At 34.6% G+C, this 27,151-nt stretch overlaps 2 protein-coding genes and 1 long non-coding RNA gene across 3 annotated transcripts in view; 2 read left to right on the top strand and 1 right to left on the bottom strand.

Moving 5' to 3' along the window:
- Nucleotides 1–1,713: 1,713 nt before the first annotated feature.
- On the top strand, nucleotides 1,714–25,483 carry LOC110379190 (uncharacterized). Its single transcript, XM_064039904.1, has 3 exons — nucleotides 1,714–2,007; nucleotides 18,697–20,386; nucleotides 23,616–25,483. The coding sequence occupies exons 1-3, from the start codon at nucleotides 1,990–1,992 to the stop codon at nucleotides 25,448–25,450; spliced, it is 3,543 nt and encodes a 1,180-aa protein (XP_063895974.1). The 5' UTR covers nucleotides 1,714–1,989; the 3' UTR covers nucleotides 25,451–25,483.
- LOC135118310 (uncharacterized) lies at nucleotides 7,335–8,019 on the bottom strand. Its single transcript, XR_010277506.1, has 2 exons — nucleotides 7,823–8,019; nucleotides 7,335–7,561 (listed from the first exon to the last, which is right to left on the bottom strand). It is a non-coding gene; the product is annotated as an uncharacterized LOC135118310 (long non-coding RNA).
- The window catches only part of LOC110379007 (galactokinase), a 95,018-nt gene continuing 85,595 nt past the window's right edge, over nucleotides 17,729–27,151 (top strand). Inside the window, exon 1 of the mRNA XM_064039897.1 lies at nucleotides 17,729–17,739. The gene's annotated coding sequence lies outside the window, so the exon portion shown is untranslated. The remainder of the gene's footprint in view (nucleotides 17,740–27,151) is intronic.

Below are 27,151 nucleotides of genomic sequence, written 5' to 3'. Positions count from 1 at the left end.
CACTTATCCAGGAAGGCTACTTTTTAGGCAGTATCTTACCCTGTAATTTGTTTTTGAAATTGGTCCAGTAGTCCCTGAGGTTAGCACGTTGAAACAAACTCTTCAGCTACAGTACCTATACATTAGCTCACTTCATGAAACGTCGTCGGCTCTTTTTCAGGGTGGCTTTCAAAAAATCTGATAGTCGAAACCTACCGTATCTTATTACGCACCATGTTACGTAGGTGTAGGTACTCACAAAATATTTCAGCTTTGTCTTTTAGATAGCTAGCTAAGTACATTTCAAATACAAATGTTTTAGTTCACAGAATCACTGCAAATGCAAATACTTAATCAGTTGGTTGTTTGTAAATTTTTCTTCATTTTGCATAAAAAACATTGTGGAAACAAATTCATTTGTCACAACACAACACCTCGTACTCTCCGTGAAATCATTTTATAGTAGTAATTGTATGCCAAACCAGGTTTGAATATGTCGACTGAAATAACAAAATACACACTACGGTACGTATTTTTACATATCAGAGATTGGTTACAGTCAAATGTTTAATGTCTTTGGTTACACTTCACGGTTGTGAAGTTTGTATAAAACAAACAAGTTACATTTTTCAGGCTGTAAGGCCTCTCGTGTAGCGCCCATTGACTTGTTTTACGTTTGTCGTACGGAGTGTTTATGATTGTAGAAAATCATCTTGGCTAAATCCTTGAATTGAAGCCTACTGAAACTGAACGTACCTAGTAATCTTGCCTACAGGTTCATCCGTGAGTTCTTCGGTTATATTTGTATTGGCACTTCCCTTACGAGTATTATTATTTCAATCCAAAGCTGAAATTTTCTGAAAATTGTAAAATTCGGTTTTCTGAGGTCTTCAAGAGAATAGGGACTTTTTTCATGGTTCTTGTTTAAAAATCACGTAGCTTTCAATTTGGTTTTGTATTTTTAATGTTAAAGAACTGCTGCTTTTGCTTATTTATTTTTTCTTAGAGACAATAACGAGGCACTGAAAAATTAAATACATTTTCATTTGATATAGGTACTTAGGTGTTTGTGTGGATATAGGCTGACTTAAAAATTAAACATTTTTAAATATGAGCCTTGTCCTATAAATTAGAAATGTCATCTTTTCGATTTAAATAAAAAATATTTTAATTGGAAACCGGTCCTTTTTGGGTTCAAAATAAAAACAGAGAAAAACATTACCGACGCCTAAAATTAATGTTTCTAATTTTAAATTATGCATAAACCAAATCCCAAACAGGTAGCTGACTAGCAGGTTTTTTGCCAAAACAACTTTATTTTAAAATATAACTTAATTAAGTTTACATGTTACTAATTTCTATTAAACCCTTTTTTATATTTCTGATCCAGTTTTGCCTTTAGGTTATAAATGGCTGTGTTATTATTTATTTGATGACAACTTTCTTTCTAAGGACTATACTTACTAGGTTTCGATAAAAACTGGTTTACCTACCTACCTAGATACTAATCAAAAATTAACTAACGAATAGAGGGATATGAATTTTCCTTGCAAAAGACAAAATAAAATAACCCAAGATTTCATAACAACATTTACCCTGAATACCTATCAAAAAGTTTTAATCTAATTACGAGACTCCTACCTACAGGATACAAAGGGTGTTCAAAAAACCCGTTCTAATTAAAATTTTAAGCTATTGTAAGCACGATGTTCTTATCAAGTATGGTATAGTATAAAAGCGTTGTCGTTGCCACCTTGCACCTATTCACGAGTGATCCTCAAGGCAGTCACTGTCACTCGCGCAGTCGTATCCGCGACCGCGACTCGTGCGCATGTAATCGATTATTCCGACGAAATGTCGAATCGATAAAACAATCGATAACCATTGAGACGATCGTTTAATTGTACCAGTGAAATAGAGTAATATTAGTTTTTATTTATTAATTTATTCGAGATTTTATCGATATATCGAGTTGTCTGGACGAGTTGTGATTTGTAAGCTGTGAAGTGAATGGTGTCCTTATATAAGGTAAGTCGATATTGTTATATTTAAGTGTATTTTCTTAGGTCGTAAGTCATTTAATAATTAATTACAAACCATAGTACCTAGTAAAGAACCTAAACCTTTACCTTGAACAGGATGCACTTGAGTATAAAGATTTCTGAACAAACATTTTTTAAACTCGTACAAGTAGACATTTTAATGATATAAAATTTACCTACTAAAGAAGAATATTTTATTTCATAATTAAACTTAATAAATGTACTCAACATAAAATACTTACAAAGTACTTACAAAGTTGCGGAAATTCTCGCACATTTTTCTCGAACGCCGGACCATTTTTTAATTTTTCCGCATCCTGTATATTCTTCGTGCTGGTGCTATTAAAAAACTTATCAAGGTTCAGGATGCAATAACATCTAGACATAGCTATATCTATATTTATATCTAGTAGATAATATGATAAACCTGAAGAGTGTCTTTACACGCTAATCTAAGGAATTACTGGACTGATCTGAAAAAAAATCTTTCAGTGTTAGTTTGTACGTTTACCAAGCCTTTTTTTATCCGGGTTTGCGAAGGTTTTCAAACAGGATGCAGATGAGACCGCCCTGACAGCTTATAATTGTAATTAATTTATGTATTCAAATAAATTAATTTAAAAAGGAAGCTTTTTTACCACGCTTTTATTAAAAAAATATCTATATCGGATTTTGGCATCCGACACAAATAATCCGACACGATAATTTGTCGTTTGTTTTGGAATAAATACTGGACTAGTTTAGTTTACATACGAAAATTCTATCTTTTTATAATCCATTTAGAACCCCCTTGAGCTGTGGACTTTCTAAACTACCCGGCCAAAAAAAGCAAGATTTCCGTAAAAAAAAGCAATTTGTGCCCAAAACTCCAGCCGTTCCTTTACAGGCTTTTTGAAGACGGTCAATAACTTAAAATTATGTTTGTTGAAGTAAATAAAATACAGATAAATAAAATAATATTTTTACAATATTCCTGTAGAATTTATAGCAAGTGGAATATTGCAAAAACTGCATAAACAAAAATACAGTTACCTAAACCTAAAATGATTCACCTGGGGAAATCTAGGTACACTGACAATTGCTTTGTTAGACCAAAATAACCCAAAATCAATGCGGGAAAAAGCTAAAAATATTCATAACATTCATAACACCTATCAATATAGTGCAGTTATGTAATATCTGCCTAGGATTAACCCAACGAATAATAAACCATGCTAGGAATAATTTGCCTTATTTAAACAAGACAAATTAATTGCAAAATGATAAGGCTACACAAAAAACTGACATACGTCACTATTGTTAAACAATCTTATTAATTAAACAAAACAATGGAATTAAATTAGAATGGTTACTTTCTGGGGAATCCCTAAAAACGTAAAGGTTACTAGGTTTTGGATGATTTACCTATTACATAAACATTAGTTACGTACATAGAACTTTAACTTTAGAACGACCAAAACAAACGAGAAGTTTATTATATTTACGGTTGGACAATTACTGTTAAAATAGGTACCTAATTATTATCTGTCTAAGTATTATAACGAGCCCAAAATTTTGTTCAGTTCCCCAAACAGGTACAGTTCGCGCAAATTTTTTTTTTGCCTCCACACCTCTCGATCTTTTGAGTCCTCCCACCAATCAGGGTTATAGGCATTAAGCATTTTTTAATTGATCTCACGCATGCGAAGTAGGTACATAACTTGTTTTGTTTCAATTTTTTAACTATTCTACTATTATGATGTCAATAGTAGAGCCTTCGAACAACCAAATTTTTCGAGAAGATCTTTATGAAAAAATGCACAAGAAGTCGAATTGCTTACTTCAGAAAAATGCTAAATCAATGTAGTGCTCAATTTACATAATTTTAAGCTGCCAGCTGCCCAAACGCGAACCTGTCATTGGTTTTGCAATTTTAAAACAATACAATGCTCGAACGTCATTACTTTTCTAATAAATTATGATTAATTTATATTCGAAACACTAAGCGGGTTTCAAATGCTCATAGTTTGTTAAAATTCGTAGCTAAATAAAATAATAATATTCCGATGATTTGAGAACTTCATCCTTTTTGGGAATTCGTGTAAGAAGTGAACTCAAGCAAAAAATATTCAGTAGCTATGTAGGTACATTGAAACGTCTGTTCTTAAAACAATGGGATGAAGTAATTTCTATTTATACTCAAATTGATTTACCGCAAATATAATTAAGTAGGTATTACCTAAGTTTTGATATTAAAACAATAGCATATTTAAAAACTAGATAGTAGTAAGTAGAAATGTACTAACTATTCATTAAAATACACAGTTAAGGTTTATTGAATTTAATTAACCGTATTATATACATTATTTAACATTTTTATGTATCTACTACAAATTGAAGTTGCATATTTTGAATTATACTATGACTAGCTATAGATATAGCCTGCGGTTGCATCCACGTCCCGATACTTACTCTCCGCACTCAGAGAAAGAAGCCTACCTATATAATGTCTTTTATCAGCCTATACCAAAAGCCTTAGAAGTACGACAGTCAGATAGAGTGATTTATATTATGATTAAGGATAAATTACACTTGTGTCCCGATCAAATGAAAAAAAAAACACAATCAATCTACACAAAATTTTGGCACATTTTTTTTTGGGAACAAATATAATGACCACCATAAAATGCTTTGATACCCTTAGTTTTGCAACCAGAAAAATCTACTGAACACCAGAGAAATAAAGTCTAAAAATGTAATAGTACCAGCTATTTTAGTCACGACTTCACTTGAAATTGTATTCGACCACCAAATTTAGTAAATGATCACCAACTCTTGACGACCAAATTAATGTATTATTTTTGCCTAAAAAAGTCACTGTGATTGCCATAAAATGTAGGCTTATTATCAAATAAAGTATTATGATGCCATATTAAGTTATGTGTCCGGCTTGCAATGCATGCGTGAGTGTCAGTATGACGAGTGACAGGGGAAAATGGAAGTAAATGACATATTGCGAAGACCCCAAGTAAAATTGGGAACAGGGCAGGAGAAAGAAGAAGAAGAATGTGTTTCTCAATACACTCCCTCGAAAACACACTCTTATCGCACTGTTTAGAGGCATACAATATAGACAATTTTCCACCCTAGTGCAGGAAAAGGGTCCCCATAATGTTATTACATTTATTGTATCAGGCCGAACTTATTTTTTTGGAGTCAGTTTACTTAAACAGGATAGCAAGATGTAAAAACTTTGATTATCATTTTATATTAAAACGCTGGTATAATTTTGATGATCATTCACTACTTTTGGTGATCATTTACTACTTTTGGGATAACAATGATTTATTTGGACTCATTTTGCTTAAATAGGATAGCAGAATGTAAAAACTTTGGTTATCATTTTACTTTAAAATGGTGGTTTAATTTTGGTGATCATTTACTATTTTTGGCTTGCACATGATTTATTTTGGAGTAATTTCACTTAAATAGGATAGCAAAGTGTTAAAACTTTGGTTATCATTTTACATTAAAATGCGAGTTTCATTTTGGTGATCATTTACTATTTTTGTCTGCTATTTGTTACTATTTCTGGTGATCAGTTAAACATAAGCCTTTTTTTTTGGGCTGAAGTAACAAAAAATGCAGTAACAATGCAAAGTCAGTTTTATTGTACGGTACAATTTATACGTACATCGGTCAGCTATAAATAAATACTAATTAGAGGCAATTTGCGGCCGCAGATTTTCGCACTGTAATTAAACTTGAGAGCTAATGATACTCCGTTGATGTGACTAGTGATGTAACACAATTGTAAGTGTATTCGGCGAAATTAGTCTAGCCGAGAGCCGAATACCTAGGCGAATTCCGAATACAATATTTCATGTTTTATTTGACTAATCGAATCGCTAATCGACTTAGTTATGGTGCATTTTTAAATTAAAGTTGTCGTAAAAATGTTCGCCTGTTGATTAATTTTTATATTGTTGGAACTAAGCCACATTACATTTGCGTTTTACGAATATTACGATGCACTTTCTGTTAAGATATACCTATAATACCTACGTTAAAAGTTACAGAAATCTTATCAGAAATTTTTCACACTTTTCTCTTTCAGATTTTCTGAAATTTTAGAAATAAAAGTCAATGTCAATGCTTTTGTATGTACTAAGAATATGCGGAAACAAAAATATTTAAATATAATTCGGTGACGACATTCACACAGTCTAGGTACGTTAGTTTGTCAGCGGTACCTATTCTTTTTTCTAGCTTCGTGTCGACAACCAATTTTGTATGAACTAATATGTATAGTTGATTGATGACCCTGGATTTTGACGAATTCTAATTTTCGGCCTTTTAAATAAAATCACACGTCACTTTGAGTAAATACTGGCCGCAAATTGCTGTTGTCGCCTACAATATTATTTAATATATTATAGTCATTATGTAATTATCTACATATTTTATATTATAATGTAAAAGGCGACACAATGTCATTTTTTAAATTATCTCACAAATTACCCTGCGTTGTATGCGACGGATTTATGAGCAATTTAATTTCCGATGACGAGTACCCTATTACCTAAACATACTACGTAATTTACATACTTACATATCATAGCATATCATAATGTTTTACTTAGGCCGTAGATTTCTTATTTAGTACTAGCCGTGAGAACTACGGCCAATACAGTGATACGTTACTCGGAAAGAGTCTAGCTTTTCAAAGTTGCAAATTAAAATCTAATCGGTTCAGTAGTTTCGGAGCTTTTTAATATTAGCTTTTATATATGAGTATAGATAGTGCAGACGGACCTCCAACATAATAGCTTTCATCGCAATTTCTAGCAATCTATTTCGTACCATACTACTAGATACTACGCACCCTAAGCAAATATAAGTTTATCCACGCTAATTAAAGCTATAAATTACAAAAGACGTTGAATAAATTGCATCACAGAAATAGATGGCCGACCTTGGAACAGATAGGTTTATCATCTTTATCGTAAATCTTTTATCAGGCGTCGAATTAAGAGCATTCACAAACAGTTGCGAGTTTCATAATATTGACTAGCAATTTTGTTTGTTAGTAGGGTAGACTGGGTACAGTTGTGCCAATTTTCGTTTGATCACCAATAATTTTGTTATGTTACTAATTAGCTCCCAGAAAAGGAACTTGTATCGCAATTTGGACATTTGTGTACGTAAAAACACTAATATATTGTTCCTTAATACAATGTATTACTCATAAGATCAATTTTAAAAAAAATGGGAAAGTGTCACAACCGGCCACATACCAAGGGCGGTTGGGACACGCATAAACATATATCAAAATGGTCTATAATATCTTTTATTGTAGAAATGTTTAACCTAATAAGCTTACAAACATAGTTTTAACAATCAACAAAACAACATTTACTCTGTTAAAACTTGTAGCTGTAGAAAGGCTTGTAGCTTGTGCTACACTTACGAAATCCCTTGTTTCGCTTCTTCATCGGCATCTTTATATTTTTTTACATCATACTGCTCTCTCCGGTCTTCCACAAACGTATTCTGGACATCTTAAAGCAAAAAATAATAATATGAGATTTTTATATGTATAGATATTCGTCACAACCGTACCCAAAAAAATTGTCACAATCGTACTCAACGCATCATTTTGAAAACAAAAATTCGCCATGATTTTGCCAAATACTTTACGTAAAAAGAAATCACTTGTAATTAAATATTAATGTCCAACTTTTAAAGAAAAAAATAACAAGATAATCTATCTGTTTAAAAATAACAGAAATTAGGAAAAGAAATCGAACAAAAATACTTACTTTTGATTGTTGAAAAGCAATGTGGGCTCCTGCTTACGTCAACGTCCTGCGCCGGCTAACGCAATATTGGGGAACGTGTTTAGGCTTGTGAGCCACGTCTTTCTCCCTCACACCCCTCCCCCGTATTACGTATAGTTTCGTTACAATTGCGACTGTCACTACCGTACCCTGGCACAACCGTACCCAGTTTACCCTACCTACCTAGTCTCCTTCTTCTTGATATTTATCCCGTCTTGTGACGGGGTCCGCTTTCCGTATCTTCTTCTTCCGCTTCGCTCTATCCTGGACATCTTCCTCTTCGAGTTCGCAGATTGCCATGTCTTTCTTTACGACACTCAACCACCGCAGTTGTGGCCTGCCTCTGCGCCTTTGACCGGGTATATCGAGACCGGATACCTTGTGTCATATAAAAATGTTTACAACTAAGTATATATTTAACTAGTGTTTTACGAGATTTTGGTGGACCAAGGAAAATGAAAAAAATCCTGAAAGATGTCATGCAAAAGTGAATGATAGAATAAACATGTATAGAGAGGAATAAAAAGGGCAACACGAAATTACACATTTTTTATGGCAACAAACTTTTCTTAATTTTATTTCCCTTTATAATTTAGTTGGGACTCATTTTCTTTCAACCATGCCAGTTTAGTAACTTAGGTACTATACTACATACCTATAGTTGAAGGAAAATGCAGATTATAAGAGTAAAGTACAACACTATAAGAGATAAGTAGGTATTTTTTAGCATTATTATAATTGTTTTATGAACGTATTTTTGTAACATCATTAAAAATCACACGCTGCCTTCTTGGCATGCATTTTTTATTTTTACACAAGTTAATTAAAAACATCGGGCAAAAATCATTTTAGGCAGGTCCAAAATAACTTTAGGTTGGTCCTTTAAGATTTAAGTATAAGGTAATTACCATAAAATCATTAGGAAGGTATTATTAAAATACGGATTTGCGATCTTCGAATAAATTACTAAATAAGCATTTTTTCTCACCTTTTTACAGCCGCAGTCGTTAAAACCTGAATAAGGAAACTTATTTGTTTTTTAATGATCAATAATAATTACTTATATATAGCATATTATTTCTTTCTTGATTACCTGTAACTGGATTTGTAGTTAATTTTATGAGCGATTTTTTTTCTATCTCTTATACATAATTATTTGGTGTGATATGCATTTGTTTTCTTTGTTGTAATATGCATTTAGATAACTACATGTATGTATTTGCTCCCCACGATGCCATTTATCTATGAGTACAAACACATTCTAAGATAATATGATTTTTAATTTCCTGTACAAACTTAAAGAAGGAAATAATAAGAAAGGGAGAAATGGTATTTCATCGTAATTTGACCAGAACGTTATGAAATTACTTACAAGGAAAATTATCAGAATGTCGGGGATTCACTTTGTCATTCACATTAGGTAAGTAGGTACCTACACAGAATTAGTGCGTAAATGGAAATTTAAAAGGACAAAATGAAATAATTTACTTGGTAACTACTTTATCGTTAGGTACGGCTGTTAATCGTCTAAGTTTTCTTACGTGTCAAATCAATGATCGACGAATATGTACCTACTTAGCGCGTGGCGCGCTAGGGACCAAGGATCTTCAGGATATTCAATTAAAACATTAAAAGGAACTTTAACTTTGGTTTATTTTCTGACTCGGGGGTGAAGTGACACACTTCAATATAAAACTTATTCTATTTCAAATCGAATCTATTTACATCATTGTCCGGCCAGGAACTGAATATAAAACACCAAAAAGTAGGTAAGTATCTAACTAAGACTACATCTCTACAGTACCTACCTATAAGAAAGAAAGAAATGAATTAATAATACTAACTAAATAAAACAGACGAGGTTGCATGTGGCATTTCATAAGTTTCAGTTTCAGGGTTTCTGGTTATTTAAAAAATACGTGTCATGTAAATAAACAATTACTTAAATGGTTTTTGTCTAGCAAAGAGCAACGAGCAGGATTATAACGCCATAGATAAGTATTTCTTTTCTCTATGAACAAAACGGGAAGGAACAATGTAAAACCTTGCTGAAGACAAACATAATGACTTGAACAAGGTTTCAGCTAATGCCTGGATATTTAAAAGTCACTTAATTTTAAGCGGTTTTTAGTATTGTTTGTTAACTGTATGTAAAAGGTAACTAAAGGAACATAGCGTCTGTAAGTATTGACGCAAAGAAACAGAAATAATGTCAAATTGTAAAAGAGTAATACCATTTTGCAATACATCATCATCATCGTTTGTCTAGCCTTTTCTCAACTATGTTAGGGTCGGCTTCCAGTCTAACCGGATGTAGTAGGATGTTCCGGAGCGATTGCCTACCTGACCTCCTCAACCCAGTTACCCGGGCAACCCAAATAAACGAATATACCTATGAGTAAAACTAAGTAGCTATTTTCATTATCTACCGTGAAAATCGTTTCGTATATTTCCCGGAAATGACAACTTTAGAATAAAAAATATGCATTGTTGGTTAACAGAAAACTATTATGACGACGTGATCACAAGTTGGTAGTAAAACTAGATAAGCTAGTCCACTAGAAGAGTTAGTAACTAAGTATCAATACAAAACACTTGAAATGGAAGTACCAAGTAAACTTTGCTGTGTCTATCTTATCAACGATAGCTGAAAGACAGTAACAACTGAGCACAATAACATCAGAGATAACAATGTTGGGACACTTCCATAAAGTGTTGATCGTTGTAACATTGTCGTGTTGTTGTGCACGTGATTTTGATATGTGGATTAATTTCGTTACTTTTCTTGTAAAAGAAGGAAATAGGTACGTCAGAGTTGGTACAAATGTCCCGTCTTGGTAGTTGAGTAATTGAATAAGATATTTATAAGCCAGTATACGTATGAGGGTGCAAACTGCCTACCTACCCTTTCGGTCTTGGGAACGGAACGCAACACAAACTTTTTCACGTTTCATCGTTCTATTTTGAAAACTCGCGCTTTCGTGAGTTTTGAATAAAGAACATAGCAGTCGCCATTCATTTTGTTTAATGCTAAACATAAACAATAGAGGATAGTAATTTACAACACTATTTTACGGAAAAGGATAAGATGGGAATTTATGCAAGAATTGGGTGGATGACTAGGTCAAAAATAAATTACGTTGTCATATTCATTTAGTGAAGCATCTAAAAATAATGTCACTTCCATTTATCGTTTTGATGGAATAATTGATTAAATTTTTTTATTGATAATATAAGCTAAATAAGAATCCAGTTTGATGTGAAAAATCTGTGACGTCATAAGTTGCGCTTTCATACATATTGCAAAGAAAGTGACAGTTTTTGACAGTTAAATAAAAGTAATGAATTTGACTCGTTGGAAACTACCGTATTGGTATTTCTCAGTTACAAAACTTCGTTTTACTTTTTTCTTAAACGATTGAATGACCAGTACATTTAACCGCAAATACTTTAAGGAAAAGAGGTTTTCCTCCTTGATTCGGTACTCCTTGGTTGACAATGATCAGCAATGGTTTTACGTGTTCGGAAAATTGCTCTTCCGCCTCAGTAACGTAAGAAACTGACTCAACTGTTTTCTGGTTTCGGGTTATTATGCTATTGAGAGAACCATAATAATAATACTACGCCTAGTTAAGATATTCGAAATATTTTTTTTTGTACTTCAGGTAGGTTCTGTCTTTTCGATCAGTGCACAGATACTTACTGCCTACAGGAAAATCAATAAAAGAAATAAAAAGAAAATACTATGTTTTTATTGTTTAAGATAAGATCTTTATCGGTACGCCACTAGACATATTGTTTGATAGAACATAAAGATAAATCTAAGTAAGATACATACGATTTGTTCTACACAAGAATACAATGAGTGATTAGGATGGACAATGGGCAGTTTGCACTCTTCAAAAAGTTCGCGTCATCATTTTAATAGCCATCAGTCATCATTTAGGGCCAGTATCAATGAATGTTAGTATATCCTTCATAGACATTTATTAAGTATGTCATCTTTTTATTATAATGGTTAATTTATGGTCACTCTATTTTATCTTTGAAACAGCTTCTGCCGTCTCGCTTCCCGAGTTCCGTGGGAATAACTACTCCGTGTTTTCGAATACAAAGTTGCCTATTTTGCCTTCTTTGTCTTCCTTGATAATTGGACTATCTAACAATCTGACCTGTGGTTCATGAGATTAATCGGACCTGTAGTTAATAGTATAGGAACCACTGGACCGATTTGAAGTTTACTTTATCTCGTTAGGTCACTCGGACTCTCGGAGTATTTTCCACGGTATGCAGATGAATGTACGTACAGGCGGAAGCTTGTGTGAAAATAACAATTTTATCTGTCAAGCATACAATTTTACTTTGTTATGAATAATACTAATGAATCTATGTTTTTATTTACCACGGTTTATTGTACAACAAGTTTTGTAGTCACGCTTAGCATTCGCCAAACGTCACGAGAACATCGATTGTATGATAAAAAAGCAAGGGCGAGGGCGTACGATAGGGAAATATTCTATGCTTATAGCAAAAAGGTTATATTGCCATGAGCATTGAGCAGGTATTGTTATTGAGTATCTGTAAACTGGCCTAAGTTCCTTCTGTGAAAAAAAAATAATATCATCATGATGATCGTTTCTCCGTGTGAGAGGAGGCCTGTGCCCAGCAGTGGGACGATAAAAAGGCTGTAACTGTAATCTGTAACTGATGGCTTTCGGTTATAGCTAATATGGACCAGACCACAAGGATTTAGTTAAAGAAATTAATTAGATTTTGTAAATACCTAGTACTTTGCAGTACCTACTTCAAAACTAACCTCTCCTCTTTTTTTCTATCATCCGTTTTCTTGCAAAAATCTACGAGATATCTACATATACGAAGGTTCAACTATGTATAACTTGTAAGAGATTGATTGTCTTCAAAGGGCAACCTTCGAAACGGCCATGGTTATTCGCAAGTGGGTCACAAGTACTCGTTTCCGCCAAAATAATCCTTTCACGCGCTAAAATTTCAACTTGGAGACTTGTTAATTGCAAATAAGTTGCGTAATACCTATAATGTGTGATTGATAGATTACCTAATACCTAATTTAAATAAACGCATACCTACCTACATATGCGCAATTCTATTAGGTCACATTAGCATTTAAAAATGAAAATAAATTGCTAAGTAAATTTTTAATGACTTAATTTTTACCTAATCATGTATCAAAAGCATTTTCACCTGTGGCCTCTAGTAAATTCACTAAGCCATATATAACCTGTATCAGGCTTGAAAAAAAAAAGCCTGGTAGATGGTTCAACTATTTGCACAACTCTTGTAAATGCAAGTTAATGTACCTATGCACAGTGCCATAAGCCTGCCGGCTCTACGGGATTGTTCGAAAGAATTAGATCCCGCGGCTCTGGTATCTAAATGGCTCAATAAAGAAGGGACCTGGTGGGTTTTAGTCAGTAAGAGTCTCAGACTCTTTCATGCTGCATCAACAGCGGGAGGGGTCATTTGATAATTTCCCTTAAAAAAAGTGTACGTATGTCTGTGGGCCAATGTAGTATGAAAATATAGGTATTTTGTTTTATGACATAATCTTCAGCTATTGACCTAGACTTTTAACAAAAATTACGTCTATTTATTTGCCAAAATGGCCGTCAGTCAGCGCATTGACCGCTGATTCTACACGCGCCACATATCATGTCGGCTAGACCGCCTCGTGCGCCATTTGCTATAATTATACCTATTGCTAATCTAAACACTACATTTTGACGCTAAAAATCCTTGAACGTCTTATTTATAACCAACTAGTATTACTTAATATTTTCCGGGTTTACTATAGCAAAAATAAATAAAACACAGATCTAGGCGTTCGTGGAAACGGCCAGTTCATTTCTGTTTTTTGCACTAAAGTCTGTATTGATAAAAAGTGGTGTACAGCTAAGATCAAAACCAGTTTATGTTCACGCACACTATTTGAATGATGAAATGTTTAGCACCATATCCAGCAAATCAAGATTCTTTGACAGGTTATTTTCGTATCTAAGATTTTGTACTCTGACTCTTTTGAATTTTGGTATAGAAAAACTAATCAAGTAGTTTTTTTTTGCATACACTGTTATTAATGATACCTACTTTTTAATATTCTGTATATGGATAATAATAATGCAAATGTGGCCTGTTATAACTGAAGCACTATGTTTTTACGTAGTACTTTATGCTATCTGTGAAGCTTTTTTCGAAAAGTTTTTTATCATTTAAAATTATTCTAGCCCAACAATTTGCTTTACCTTTTAAACATACCAGTAAGTAAGATAAGTTTAAATAAGTCGACGAATAGCAACGTAAAAATTGATTAAGTATGGGTGCGAAGGTGTGACTAGTAAAAAAATTACATTTAGGTAGGTACTAAGAATAAGAACAGCCACCGAATTATTTACGCTGATAACAATAATTCATGTAATCATGTTCTCGTGTGTAAGTTTGTCGTAGGTACAGGGTGTTACAAAACCGTACCGTATTGTATTTGTATCCCGTAAAATTAACAAAGTAATTTCTGTTGGTACATTTTGATATTATGATTCTTTGTCGTAACGTGATGCTGTGCATTAATTTCTTAATGTTCTGCGTTGTCACATTATAATTTTAGTAAAATTGGATTGGCATATCAGTGACTATCTAAACCTTTGAAACCCTTTTAAGCTTTTCGGTAATTTTCGTAACATTATGTGTAAGATCTTACTATGTAACAGTATTAAATATACAACCACCTCATTACGTCAAAATGACATAAGACCATACAATAGTAATGTAAAGTAAGTCAGTTTAAAGGTAGACTGATGTGTTCCGGCTTGAAGGGTTCGGTCCATGGAGAACAAAATGACTAGCAGAGATGTCACAACGCAAAATCTACTAAGAAAGTAGCGCGCCAAAATGCGTGTGTTCGGGGAACGAGGAACGTTAAGCGTTCATTATTTTCAAAGTAAAATAACCAATCAATCAAGACCTATCTTTGACAGATTGGTTTTGATTTGAAAAGGTACCCGAACGTGTTGTTAGTTCTAGTAACTGACCACGTCTACGTTGCATGACCTACAAGAGGCGCCTGATTTACCTTCCTTACGGCATCTCCGCTCTTTCCTTCCTCCGTGGTTTGCCCCATAATATGAAGACGCGACTTTCATTCGTCTCAGCATTGAATACAACATACAACCAGTTGAACTAGTTAGTTATCTTGCGTAATTGTAATACATAATAATGTTAGTTGTAATCAATACGAGTAAAAGTATCTCACGAGGTACTGGCGCACTCAGAGATGTGTTCGTCATTTTAAATCAGTAAGATTTCCCGTCATTATAATAGTTTTGTAGAACTTAGGTTATGGAAGAGATGGACCTCCTAGAACTAATCTTTCCAATACTGAAAAGGATTTCTTCGAGATATTATGTAGGTATCAATAGTATAATTTTGGCGGAATAATCCTTTTTTTCTAGGCAGTCTCAGGCTTTCGCGCCTTTCCTATGAAATAAATGCCAGAAAAATCATAAAAATAATAATAAATAGTCCATACAGAAGTAAAAATACGGATATTCATTCAGGAGAATTCTGGCATCGATATAAAAATAAATGATTAGGTAATAAATTGACAGTGAGATGTAATGTCTCGATAATCGCGTCGTTCAGTCCTATCACGGACGTATTAAATAATGTTAACGTAACGTCTGTGATTGTAATTTTAATTAAAAAAACATTAGTTCTCAATGTTTCACACAAATAAAACTAGCTATCTCACTGCTGGGCATAGGCCTCCTGTCTCGCGGAGAAGGATTAAGCGTTAACCACCACCCTCGCTCAATGTGGGTTGATGTTTTCAGGCTTATAGTCCAGGCTTCCTCGACATGCTACGGACTGTATCTAAACAAAAATTGATTACTTCACTACAAATCCAACTTAACTACTTACTTTTAATTTAACATCAATTGATAGATTTTCCTTTTAATTGTTGCACTAGAGGTGAAAAACGAAGGTTTAAGAAGTAATAAATATTACACTGAGAAGGAAATAAACATTACTATTGACACCATCGTCTTGTTTTATCCGAGATTTGATCACGCGATCACTTTACCTTAGGATTTCTCCCTCACCATCCATAGTCTACTTAGTTCTAGATTCTAGGTTATAAGTTTCAATACATCATAAAAGAAAATTTTAGAATACTTCATCCCAATATTCATTGAAGTTCTATCAATCAATCTTCCATCTTCTGAGAATACACAAATAAAGAAATAAACAATGTTTTTGCAAAAAAAATATTGTTCGCATAATTAAAACGTTAAAGATCTCTTTTATCATAATAATTCAATACAACTTAAGTTATATAGGTACCTACTTAATAGTGTTTGTGCGTTTATGAAAAGCAACACTACTTAATGAGTGAGTTAACTTCGTTAATAAGAGGTATTTGTCACATTTGCTTACCTAATTGACGCCTGCATGCTTTTCTCTCGACGCACTTTCCTTTCCCTTCGGAAGGCAATTGCCTTTTGTTTTTGAAGAGCATCGTTATGCAGTTTAGTTATAAGACAGATAAAACACATCTCCCAATTCTGGGTTAAGCTAGTTATACAAAATGTGTCTGTATTTTATATAAAAAATAATAATATCTAACTACATAAAAAATAATATTATCTAAAAGAATTATGGACAATAAAATGTTAATACCTTTAGGATTTCTGGGATAGGTAAATAAAAGCACTCATTTTACCTACTATTCATTCATTCATTAAATAGCGCTGCAGCAGACAATTATAACGAAGTTTAATGAAAGATTTTTACTTACTCATTCCTATGATATACCTACCTAGGTTCCAATACTTAGTTACTTTAAGATGAGTCTAACAGTTAAGATAACAAAGTAATCAAGAAAAACCATTAATAAAATTGATTTTTTATTGCTCGTTTCTAATCGTAGTTAACAAAAAGGTTTAAACCACAGAGGCCAGGCACGTTGTGTTAAGTTACGGTCGATTGATCTTTTACGATTTGTTTTTAACTTTTTACATGATAAAATTGTAATGTCATGATTTTTGTGTGATTATGTAGGTAACATTATTTATGCTAGCCGTTTTTCCGAGTCCTGAGGTAACTACTGCCCGTACCGGGATAATACCTACCTACTCTGGAAGATAGTACCTTTCCACAGTGAAATATTTTTTTTTTCTAAAACTTCCGCGGTCATAAATTAGTAGGATGAACATGTCTTAAAACTTCATAACTTTTGTAGCAGCTGCCTTAATTTTGTGTTTTTTTTTCACAACAAAAATTCATTTCATAATTAAATGCAGATCAAAAATCGTAAAAGGCACCAACAGAAATGTATTTTTTTAACATCAAGGAAAAATATATTCGCAATAATGCAAATCAATGCTAATTTGACCCCGCAAACAATTATTATAATCTTTTGGTGTAAAATGACAGTTCATGGTCACAAGTAGGTATTTGCATTTTGGACTTTCAATATTATGAATTCGCAATAAAACAGCCTGAGATTACCTATGTTTTTTTTTATTTCGATTTAAGCATAATATTTATTTACATTTAATTAAAATTTGATGGCTGTTGGTTTTTGCAAATTGCTTTAAATAAAGATATGTCTAAATTGAGCAAGAGCAAAATTACTTTTGAATTATGTGTTTTTGGGGTTCAAATTAAAACACCATTTTACACTTAGGACCTACTTAAAACTTTGATTTGGCACTACTACTGGGCACTTTGACTATAAAATATATAATAAATTCATAATTATAATGTTTTATTGTCAAACTGTTTATCGACTATTATTATTCTATTTTATATCTAAACTACTATAATTATTTTATTTTATCCAAACGAGGGCAGACGCTCGTGTACCTATGTACCTACTATAAAAGTATGATCAGTAAATGGTTTGAAAAATAGCTCAAAAATAATTTAAGTCTGAATATAGTGCACAAATGACGGTCAGCGCTGACGTGGGTCGAACGTAGGTTTATTCAATAAATTGTATTGTGTCTAATTCACCGTGCATTTGTATCTAAAAATAACAATAATTACAATTGCGACCATTTGTCGAGTCATTAAATGAATGAATCGTGTAGAAAATGTAATAATGACATAGTTGTAATAACAAATTCGCCACGCTTCGAAGACGATAGCAGACATGACCTATAAATAATCTAGACACAGCTTTCCACGAGTAAAATTGACAAGGACGTGTTAAAACAATCTGTGTTATATCGCAGATTATATAATAGTTAGTTATATCATCGTCGTCTTATAGGTTTTAGTGACATATATTTAGGTATTACATGGTATTACTAATTCTGGTATTTTTAATGTTGCTTATAAAATTAGATCGATCTGTGATATCGGTTTAGATAGGTATTTGTATTATATTTATTTTTATAATCTATTTCTACAATGTACACACTATACATATATACAAACTTAACTACTTATACAAAATTAAAATAAAATACTATATACAAAATATATATAAACATAAAACTTAAAATATAAAAGAGCATAATTTACATAAAATATAATTTAGATAGGTAGATAGAACATAGATTTAACCAAAGATTGGGGCTTGTCTTTTGTTAATTTCTGACGTTCGAAAAATGCTATTTTGCAGACGAGTTTAAATAAACGAATTTTGATGCTTTTAATTTTTAATTTTAACCCGTGTCCCGGGGGAACTTCTTCATCTTTAACCGAGGACTATCTAGCTCCCAACACTGAAATTCCAAAAGTTTTATTTTAGTTAAGGTTTTTTTCACATTTTGACTGTAGACGTGTTGATTTATGGATATTGTAAATTGTTTCAGATGCGAGAACTCCTGATCTTGTTGGCGGCCGCGGCCGGGCTGGCCAGCGCAGACCTGCCGCAGACCTGCACCAAACCCGTCTACTGCAACAGCAACCTGCTCCATCAAATCCAAATGGCGAGGCTCTACAACGACTCCAAGACCTTCGTAGATCTTCAAATGAACTTCGATGAAAATAAAACTTTGACCGACTTCGAAACCTTTTTCAACCTTCATAACAAAAACCCGACCAAGGAACAGTTAATGGAATTCGTCAATGAATACTTTTCCAACGACAACGAACTGGAGCCTTGGCAGCCAAAAGACTTCAGTGACAATCCAGCATTTCTTGCTAAAATAAAGGACGATGCGTTGAGAGAGTTTGGCAAAGGCATCAATAATATTTGGCCTCTTTTGGCTCGGAGAGTTAAAGCAGAGGTGTTCCAGAAGCCCGATCAGTTTAGTTTAGTACCCCTGACTCATGGATTCATAATACCCGGTGGCCGATTCAAGGAAATCTATTACTGGGACACTTTCTGGATCATTGAAGGTCTTTTGATAAGTGGAATGCAAGAAACCGCTAAAGGAATGATTGAAAACCTCATTGAATTATTGAATTTATTCGGCCACATCCCTAATGGTAGCAGATGGTATTATCAGCAACGTAGTCAACCTCCTATGTTAAATGCCATGGTGGCTACTTACTACATGTATACCAAAGATCTCGAATTCCTCAGAAATAACATCGCATACTTAGAAAAAGAATTGGACTTCTGGATGGATAATAGAGTGGTATCAGTTAACAGAGGAGGTAAAAATTATACGCTTCTTAGATACTACGCCCCAAGCAAAGGCCCTAGACCCGAATCGTATTATGAGGACTACAGCAACACTGAAGGTTTTTCGGAAGAAGACAGCACCAATTTCTACATCGACATCAAAAGTGCTGCTGAGAGCGGGTGGGACTTCTCAACGCGTTGGTTCCTCATGCCAGACGGTAGTAACAATGGCACTTTAACTGATCTGCACACGCGGTACATCATACCCGTTGACTTAAATGCCATCTTCGCCGGAGCTGCCCAGTACGTGTCAAACTTCCACGCCCTCTTAAAGAACCCGCAAAAAGCTGCTAGGTACGGACAGCTAGCACAAACCTGGAGAGACAACATTCAGGCAGTGCTGTGGAACGATCAAGATGCGATGTGGTACGACTTCAATATTAGGGACAATTTACATCGCAGATACTACTACTCGTCTAACGCTGCGCCGCTATGGCAGAATGCCGTTAATCCAGATTTTCTGAAACTCAATGCTGACAGGATTTTGAAAGCTATCACTGAATCCGGAGGTGTAGACTTCCCCGGAGGTGTACCCACGTCGCTCATCAGGAGTGGAGAGCAGTGGGACTTCCCCAATGTGTGGCCTCCAGAGGTGAGCATCGAAGTCGCTGCTATTGAGAATATCGGGACGCCTGAGGCTATTACTTTGGCGCAGGAAGTAGCACAAACTTTCGTGAGGTCTTGTCACTGGGGCTTCCAGAAGTACAAGCAGATGTTTGAGAAGTACGATGCGGAGACGCCCGGCAGGTTCGGCGGTGGCGGTGAATATAATGTGCAGTTCGGTTTTGGTTGGAGTAACGGCGTCGTACTGGAATTTCTAAATAAATATGGGTCTCAGCTAACAGCCGACGACTCTAACAATACGAATAATAGTGCATGACTAGGCGTGGATATTGTGAACAATTTCCTAATTTTCATATCCACTATTAAAATACTTATAGCTTCCTACATTAGTACATAATATGTGAAGGTTGTGAACTTACAATTTTGACTAAATTAAGTGATTCTGACTAAAACGGTGCCATCAAGATACAAATAAATATTAGGCAATAATCCGACCGTGTGACGGCGGATAATGTTAGAACAATTTACTCTACAACAGCGTTATACAGGCTGTAAGAAACTCAGGTGCTTCGGACGAGGCAGAACGTATTTCCCAATACTTAATTTAATAGAAAAATACTTCACTTATTAATTTGCCATCAATGGCAAATGGGTCAGGCAGGTACTTAAGTATCTAGTTTTAGAAAAGTTAATAACCAACGAAAGAACTTTTCTAGCGTCAAAAAGTTGTGTTTTGCCAGTCTGGCAATTAGTAAAATATATTTAATTAGTAACTTTATACCATATATCAATTATATTGAATAGTCCCAGGTATATCAGGGTAAAATGCATAATATTTGTGATGTTATTTATTCTAGAACATAACCTACAGTTATACAAAAGTAGGCATTTATTAAATGTTTAGCATAACCGTTACCATTTATTCTAAGTACTTAATTATTGTTAGAAATAAGTTACCGCTATACCTAAGCATAATATTATGTACTGTTGTATCGAATTTTATTTATTAGTCAGCTTAAATTAGTATACGGACAAAAATATTTTTTGAAAATGTCGTGAGTATTAGGACTTGCTTTTATAAGTATCTTTTATTTACTTTACTTTTATATTTTAATATTTATATGTATTCATGACTAGGAAGATAAAGTAATGTTACCCCATATCACAGTTAAGCGTTATTGCTTAACAGTTATTGCAATAGGTCTAAGTATTAAGTTATTGTTTATTTATTTATGTCATGTGAAGTACCTACCTAAGTTAAAATGCATTGAACTTGATCAAACAATATGTTAGTCACTTCTTTCATTATAAATAAGTACCTATATACTAGATTGCTTTTTTTGTATTTAATTTATTTCTTAGTTAGTTTAAGTTTTTTGCGCATTCATGAAACATAAAAAATATCCTGTGTAGGATATGACATTGATTAAGTAAGCTTATACTTACTTATGTACTTAAAGTGGCGTTACATTTTTATTATAATTCATTTGACACTTTATCCACTTTATTTTAGGCTTTTAGTTAATAAAATGTCATGCCAACATATACATACCTTCATAAGTTATCACTAGTAGATAAATAGCACAGTGCTAAGCCTCAAAAGTAGCTGATTTTTTTTTCAAAATTCCTTTACACCGTGTTTTCAGTAACTTTCCAGAGTATTCATCTACCTACTTGTTTTGAAGTTTAGGATTTTAAGAAAAAAAAAATACAGCGTTTTTGTTGTTATTTTTTTTGACCCTTTACGTTGTTAGGCACTTTTGAAAAATTGTTTTGCTCAGCTACTTTTGACGCTGACCGTACTTAAATCATGTTTTTGTCCGTATAAATACTATGTTGTGTTACATTAATTAAAGGCTGTGTCTACAATATGTCTATCTTTCTTTTATTTTTTATTTCTCACGGTTCCACTCAATTCCATACGTCCTTATTCCCTTGGGATAGAGTTGCTTATACCTTGCCAGTTATGAATATAAAAAGGTAGTTACTAAGCTAAAAATTAATTGCCTAGACATGAAGTAAAAAATGTAACGTTCGCAATCAATATTTTTAATGGCTTTAGGCAAAAAATGGCGGCAAAAAATACTGTGGGTACCGCTACCTATTGCGAATTAGTTGCAAAAAAAAAACATAATTACGGTACCTACACTTTCATATGGAGGCTGACTGGATACTGGCCCCTTAGGAGGCCCGAGGCACTAGTTATTTCACACCACCTCCTCCTACTGAATCTTGTAATGTGTATTTACGAATGATATAAAGGAGAAGAGCTCGTTTGCTTGAACGCGAAGATCTGGTACCTACATTTTGAAAAGTTAAATAATATATAATTTTAGATGATTTATTAACAACAATTTCACTTTTTTGACCGTTAAAAATTGACAAAGTCTGTTAGTCAGGACAGAAATCTAAATTACCTCGTCCATCCCACACCCCAATGAATTCATGCATTGATGGACATTGTAGTTTTTTTACTTTTAGCGCCATCTATGTACTACGCCATGCATTACGTTGGAACTATGCATTTACGCAGCCTATTCGGTTCTCAAAACTACCCATAGATGTCGCTGATTAACATTAGTCATGCCTACCATCAAACTATCATTATCCGCAATGAGGTAAGCAGAATAGCTATTGTAAGCTTACAACGGTTGTACTGTTATCGCTTTTATGGTCATCATTGCAATATTGTAAAGCCGTTAAACGTGACAAAGACGCATTTCACAAAGTGCAGCATCACCAGTAAAATTAGATAACGGATCAGCAAACAGAACCTTTACCAAGTAGGTAATTATTATAGTAATCTATGCCTTTACCATGGATGTGGTACAGATGAACAAACAGTTTTAACAACGTACATGCCTTTAATACTGTAAATAAACTTATGGTTAATAAACTATACAAATATTATTAGTCCGATAATAAACGAGGAAGTCTAGCGATTGACCTTATTAGGTATGTGGTAAACGTAATCATCTGTTTTTATCTTTGTTTTATAGAAATATCATACGTTATAATATAGGTAAATAACCACAATATTGAAAAAAAAAACTCGCAGAGAAACTGCACCGTACCGTACCTAAATAATATAAGACTTGTCCAGTAGATTTGTATTTTAGAGCTGTTGTTGAAAATGAGTTCTTATACTGGCTGAACGTTAGTCCTACATTAGCCAGCATCACACACACACAGCTACTTCAAGATTGTGGATTGGTTATCTAGGAAACATAGACAACAGTCTATGTCAATGTGACACAGTTTGCGTTCCGACTTTGGGGGAAGGACACGCGTGTGTTTATTTTAAGAAACGAAAAGACCTTGTAATTTAGAGCGTGCAATGCTCCGATAGTAACAACTGCAGTAGTAAAAGTGATCGGTGCAATATCAGCTGAGATGGGTCGGCGACCTAGCGCACAGTGATCGCGACGCGCTCGCGACAAATGATCGTCATGAATTCATGATGCACGAAATGCATTTAATGGGTGTTGCTGGTCGGATAGGCGGCCACTCGGCCGGCGACGACGATTCGCGCCGGAGTACGCTGTGCACTTACACACTGCGGATATCGCGCGCTTCCCATCACAATCGAGTTAACGTCAGGCGGAAATTGTGATAGTGAGTGTGTAGTCATGTTCAAGATGTATTCGCCGCGGTATGTGCCGCTGTACCCGGTGCTCGGCCTGCTGGGTGCGTGCGCGCAGGCGATCAATATCGTCTCCGTCTGCAATTCTTCCATTTACTGCGGCGGGGATCTCCTCCGGACTGTGCAGCTCGCTAGAATATTTCCCGACTCGAAGACTTTCGTTGATCTAAGACTTGCAAACAGCGAAATTGAAACTTTGGCCAATTTTACATATTTTATGAAGAAAACAGACAATAAACCGTCTCGAGAACAAATTAGGTCATTTGTAGATGCTAATTTTATCGATGGAGATGAGCTTTTTAGCTGGAACCCGCCTGATTTTGACCCTAACCCACCAGTTCTTAATGAGATAGCTGATCCGAAACTGAGACAATTCGCGAAGGATATCATCAGTATATGGCCAGGACTCGGCAGGAAAGTGTCGCCAGATGTTCATCGTAACTCTGAACAATACAGTTTTATCTACGTGCCTAACGGATTCATTGTTCCTGGTGGGAGGTTCAAAGAATTATATTACTGGGACTCGTACTGGATCATACGTGGCCTTCTGATTAGTAATATGACGCAGACTGCAAAGGGAATGATTGAAAACTTCATTTATTTAGTTGATAAACTAGGATATATTCCGAACGGCAGTAGAATTTATTATTTGGGACGAAGTCAACCGCCTCTACTTACCCTGATGTTGTATGACTATTTCAAGGCTTCAGGTGATGTCGCATGGCTCAAGCAGAACATAGCCACTGTAGAAAGGGAGCTGTATTTTTGGTTGGAGAAGAAGAAATTAACAGTTGACGTAAAGGGCAAACAATATAGATTATTACGCTACATGTCCGATGAAGACGACACTGGTCCACGTCCCGAGTCATATTACGAAGATTATGCAAGCAGCCGAGTACTATCTGAAGATAGGCGTGAGGATTTTTATAGGGAGATGAGGAGCGCGGCGGAAAGTGGCTGGGACTTCTCGTCAAGGTGGTTTGTCAACGCAGAAAATGTGACTACTGATAACTTGACCGACGTTCACGCCTCGCGTATCCTACCGGTTGATCTGAACTCTATGTTTGCTGGAGCCTTACAAATGGTAGGTGACCTTAGAAATGAGCTGAATGATAGACGAGATGCACTGAAGTGGTGGGGTTTAGCGAAGTACTGGCGGGTTGCAATCGATAATGTTTTATGGGACCCAAAAGACGGTGCATGGTATGACTACGACACTAAGGCAAAATCCCGAAAGAGACACTTCTACCCCAGCTGTGCCACACCGCTCTGGGCAGATGCTGTGGAGCCTACAACTGCACCCGTTTATGCTTCGCGATTGGTGCGATATTTAATTAAAACCAGCGCGTTGAACTTCCCCGGCGGCATACCCACTTCGCTGTTGAATACAGGTGAACAGTGGGACTTTCCGAATACCTGGCCTCCACTCCAGAGCATTATGATCGGTGGCCTGGAGAGAAGCGGTTACGAAGAAGCGAGAAAGTTGGCAAGGGAACAAGTTAAAATTTGGATTCGTGCGAATTACATCGGCTATACCAAGTATCGGAAAATGTTTGAGAAGTACAGCTGTGTACAGCCAGGAGAGAATGGAAGTGGTGGAGAGTATATAGTTCAGTCTGGCTTCGGATGGACCAACGGAATTGTTTTGGAACTTTTACAGAGATATGGAAAGGAGTTGGTACTCGATGAAAATGGTGAAGACGACTATCCTACCGTACGAATGGTGTAGTGGATATGCTATTTAGACCTGTTTGATTATGAACTATAAGAAAAATAAAAGTGTCTCGTGATCAATGACTTGTGTAGTATTAAGTTTAATAATTTCTGATAAATCAAGATATCGTGTAAAGAATTTAAACAGCCTATAGCTTTCCGTTTTTATGTACCTACTCGTAACGAAATACTAGCCAGACATGACAATGTGACGGAGTTGAATGAAAACTTGTTTGTGAAATGGGAAACTTATTTCTCATGTACTTTCTATTTAATGATTGTTCTCATCTAAGCATCATTTGATAGGAGTCTGTACTATCCTATCCATATGGTTGATTAGTTGAAATTACAGTTGAAATTACGAATTATGTTTACCTAGCTACCCAAATTCATAGTTTTCTTTTTTATAATTGTGCAAACGTGAGTAGTTACAATGTTTATTAAATTCTTGTTTCATGATATATTTTTTCTCAGCTAAAATAGGGTTTAATATGTACAAGGAAGTTCAATGGTTATTATTAGTTATTACGGAAAATGTACTTAGTGCCTTTACCTAATACATAACTTAATGTTTATTTATAGAAATATCGGAATTACTGTTTAACTATAAACAAAAGTGTACATAATTTAAATGAAGTTGATTAAATTATGTTTTGTATTAAAATGTGTTTTTTAATCATTAATTAAGTGTTAATAGTAACCATCTATCGGTTAGTAGGTCAGATAGGCAGTCGCTGCGTATAAAACACTGGTACGTAGGTAGGTAGGTAAGTCCTACACAACTGCATCCAATTAGACTGGAAACCGACCTCATTAATTGGGAAAGGTACCTCTATTCATCTATTATTATAGGCACCTAGGTACCTACATCATTATTGATTTGTCTAACACATTGAGACCTACTTAACTTTCTATTAATTTATTTTGAATGCAACCTTGGAGTACCTATTTCGATCGATGCAAAAGACGTACCTACCTAATTCCAATATTCTTAGTAAGCTTGGGAAAATTAAATAATATTTCTAATATCGGTGCTTTAAGGTCGCATGTACCTATTTAATTTATCATTAAAATTGCTAAGTAGGTACCTAGAAGCTCACTTGTTATTCATCAAAACTGCAGCGTGTGCCGATATAAAAATGCGTTACACAGCATTAGGTAGGTACCTACATTAATTAATTGTTTTGACCGATTAGTTAGGCATTCAAAACGTTGCAAATAAAGCTATTTAAATATCAAAACAATAGACTAGGTATTGTAAAATTCCTATGTAATAAACATGACTTAGGTGGCAAAATAATTATTAATTATATGAAAAACATGCACCAAGGTAGGTAGTTCATAGGTCATTGGGTAGGTAGGTATGTATATTTATTTTACGTTGACTTAGCTAAGTAGGTATTTGCAAAATTCAGTCTAGGCATTTACAAAATTATTTTGGAGCTTAGCAGTAGCTTATTAAAAACAATTACAAACAGCACTGGGATTTGATAAATGCACTAAGTATCATCTAATCGGCTTCGGATGCAGTTGGATCAGTGTTTTACATGGAGCGTCTATATCTGGCCTGCAAAACCCAGTGACCCAGTATCTTAGTAAGACTTGGTAAGACTGGTTGTCAAACTTTGCTTCTGATTACCCGCGTAACGACTGCTAAAGATGTTCCAACGGCAGCCGGGACCCACCAACTGTACCTACGTGCTTTCCGAAACACGGA

This window comes from Helicoverpa armigera, chromosome 2 (genome assembly GCF_030705265.1).
Source record: "Helicoverpa armigera isolate CAAS_96S chromosome 2, ASM3070526v1, whole genome shotgun sequence".
Classification (NCBI taxonomy): Eukaryota; Metazoa; Arthropoda; class Insecta; order Lepidoptera; family Noctuidae; genus Helicoverpa; species Helicoverpa armigera.
The sequence above is the reverse complement of the archived record's forward strand: the minus strand, read 5'-3'. Positions and strand labels throughout refer to the sequence as shown.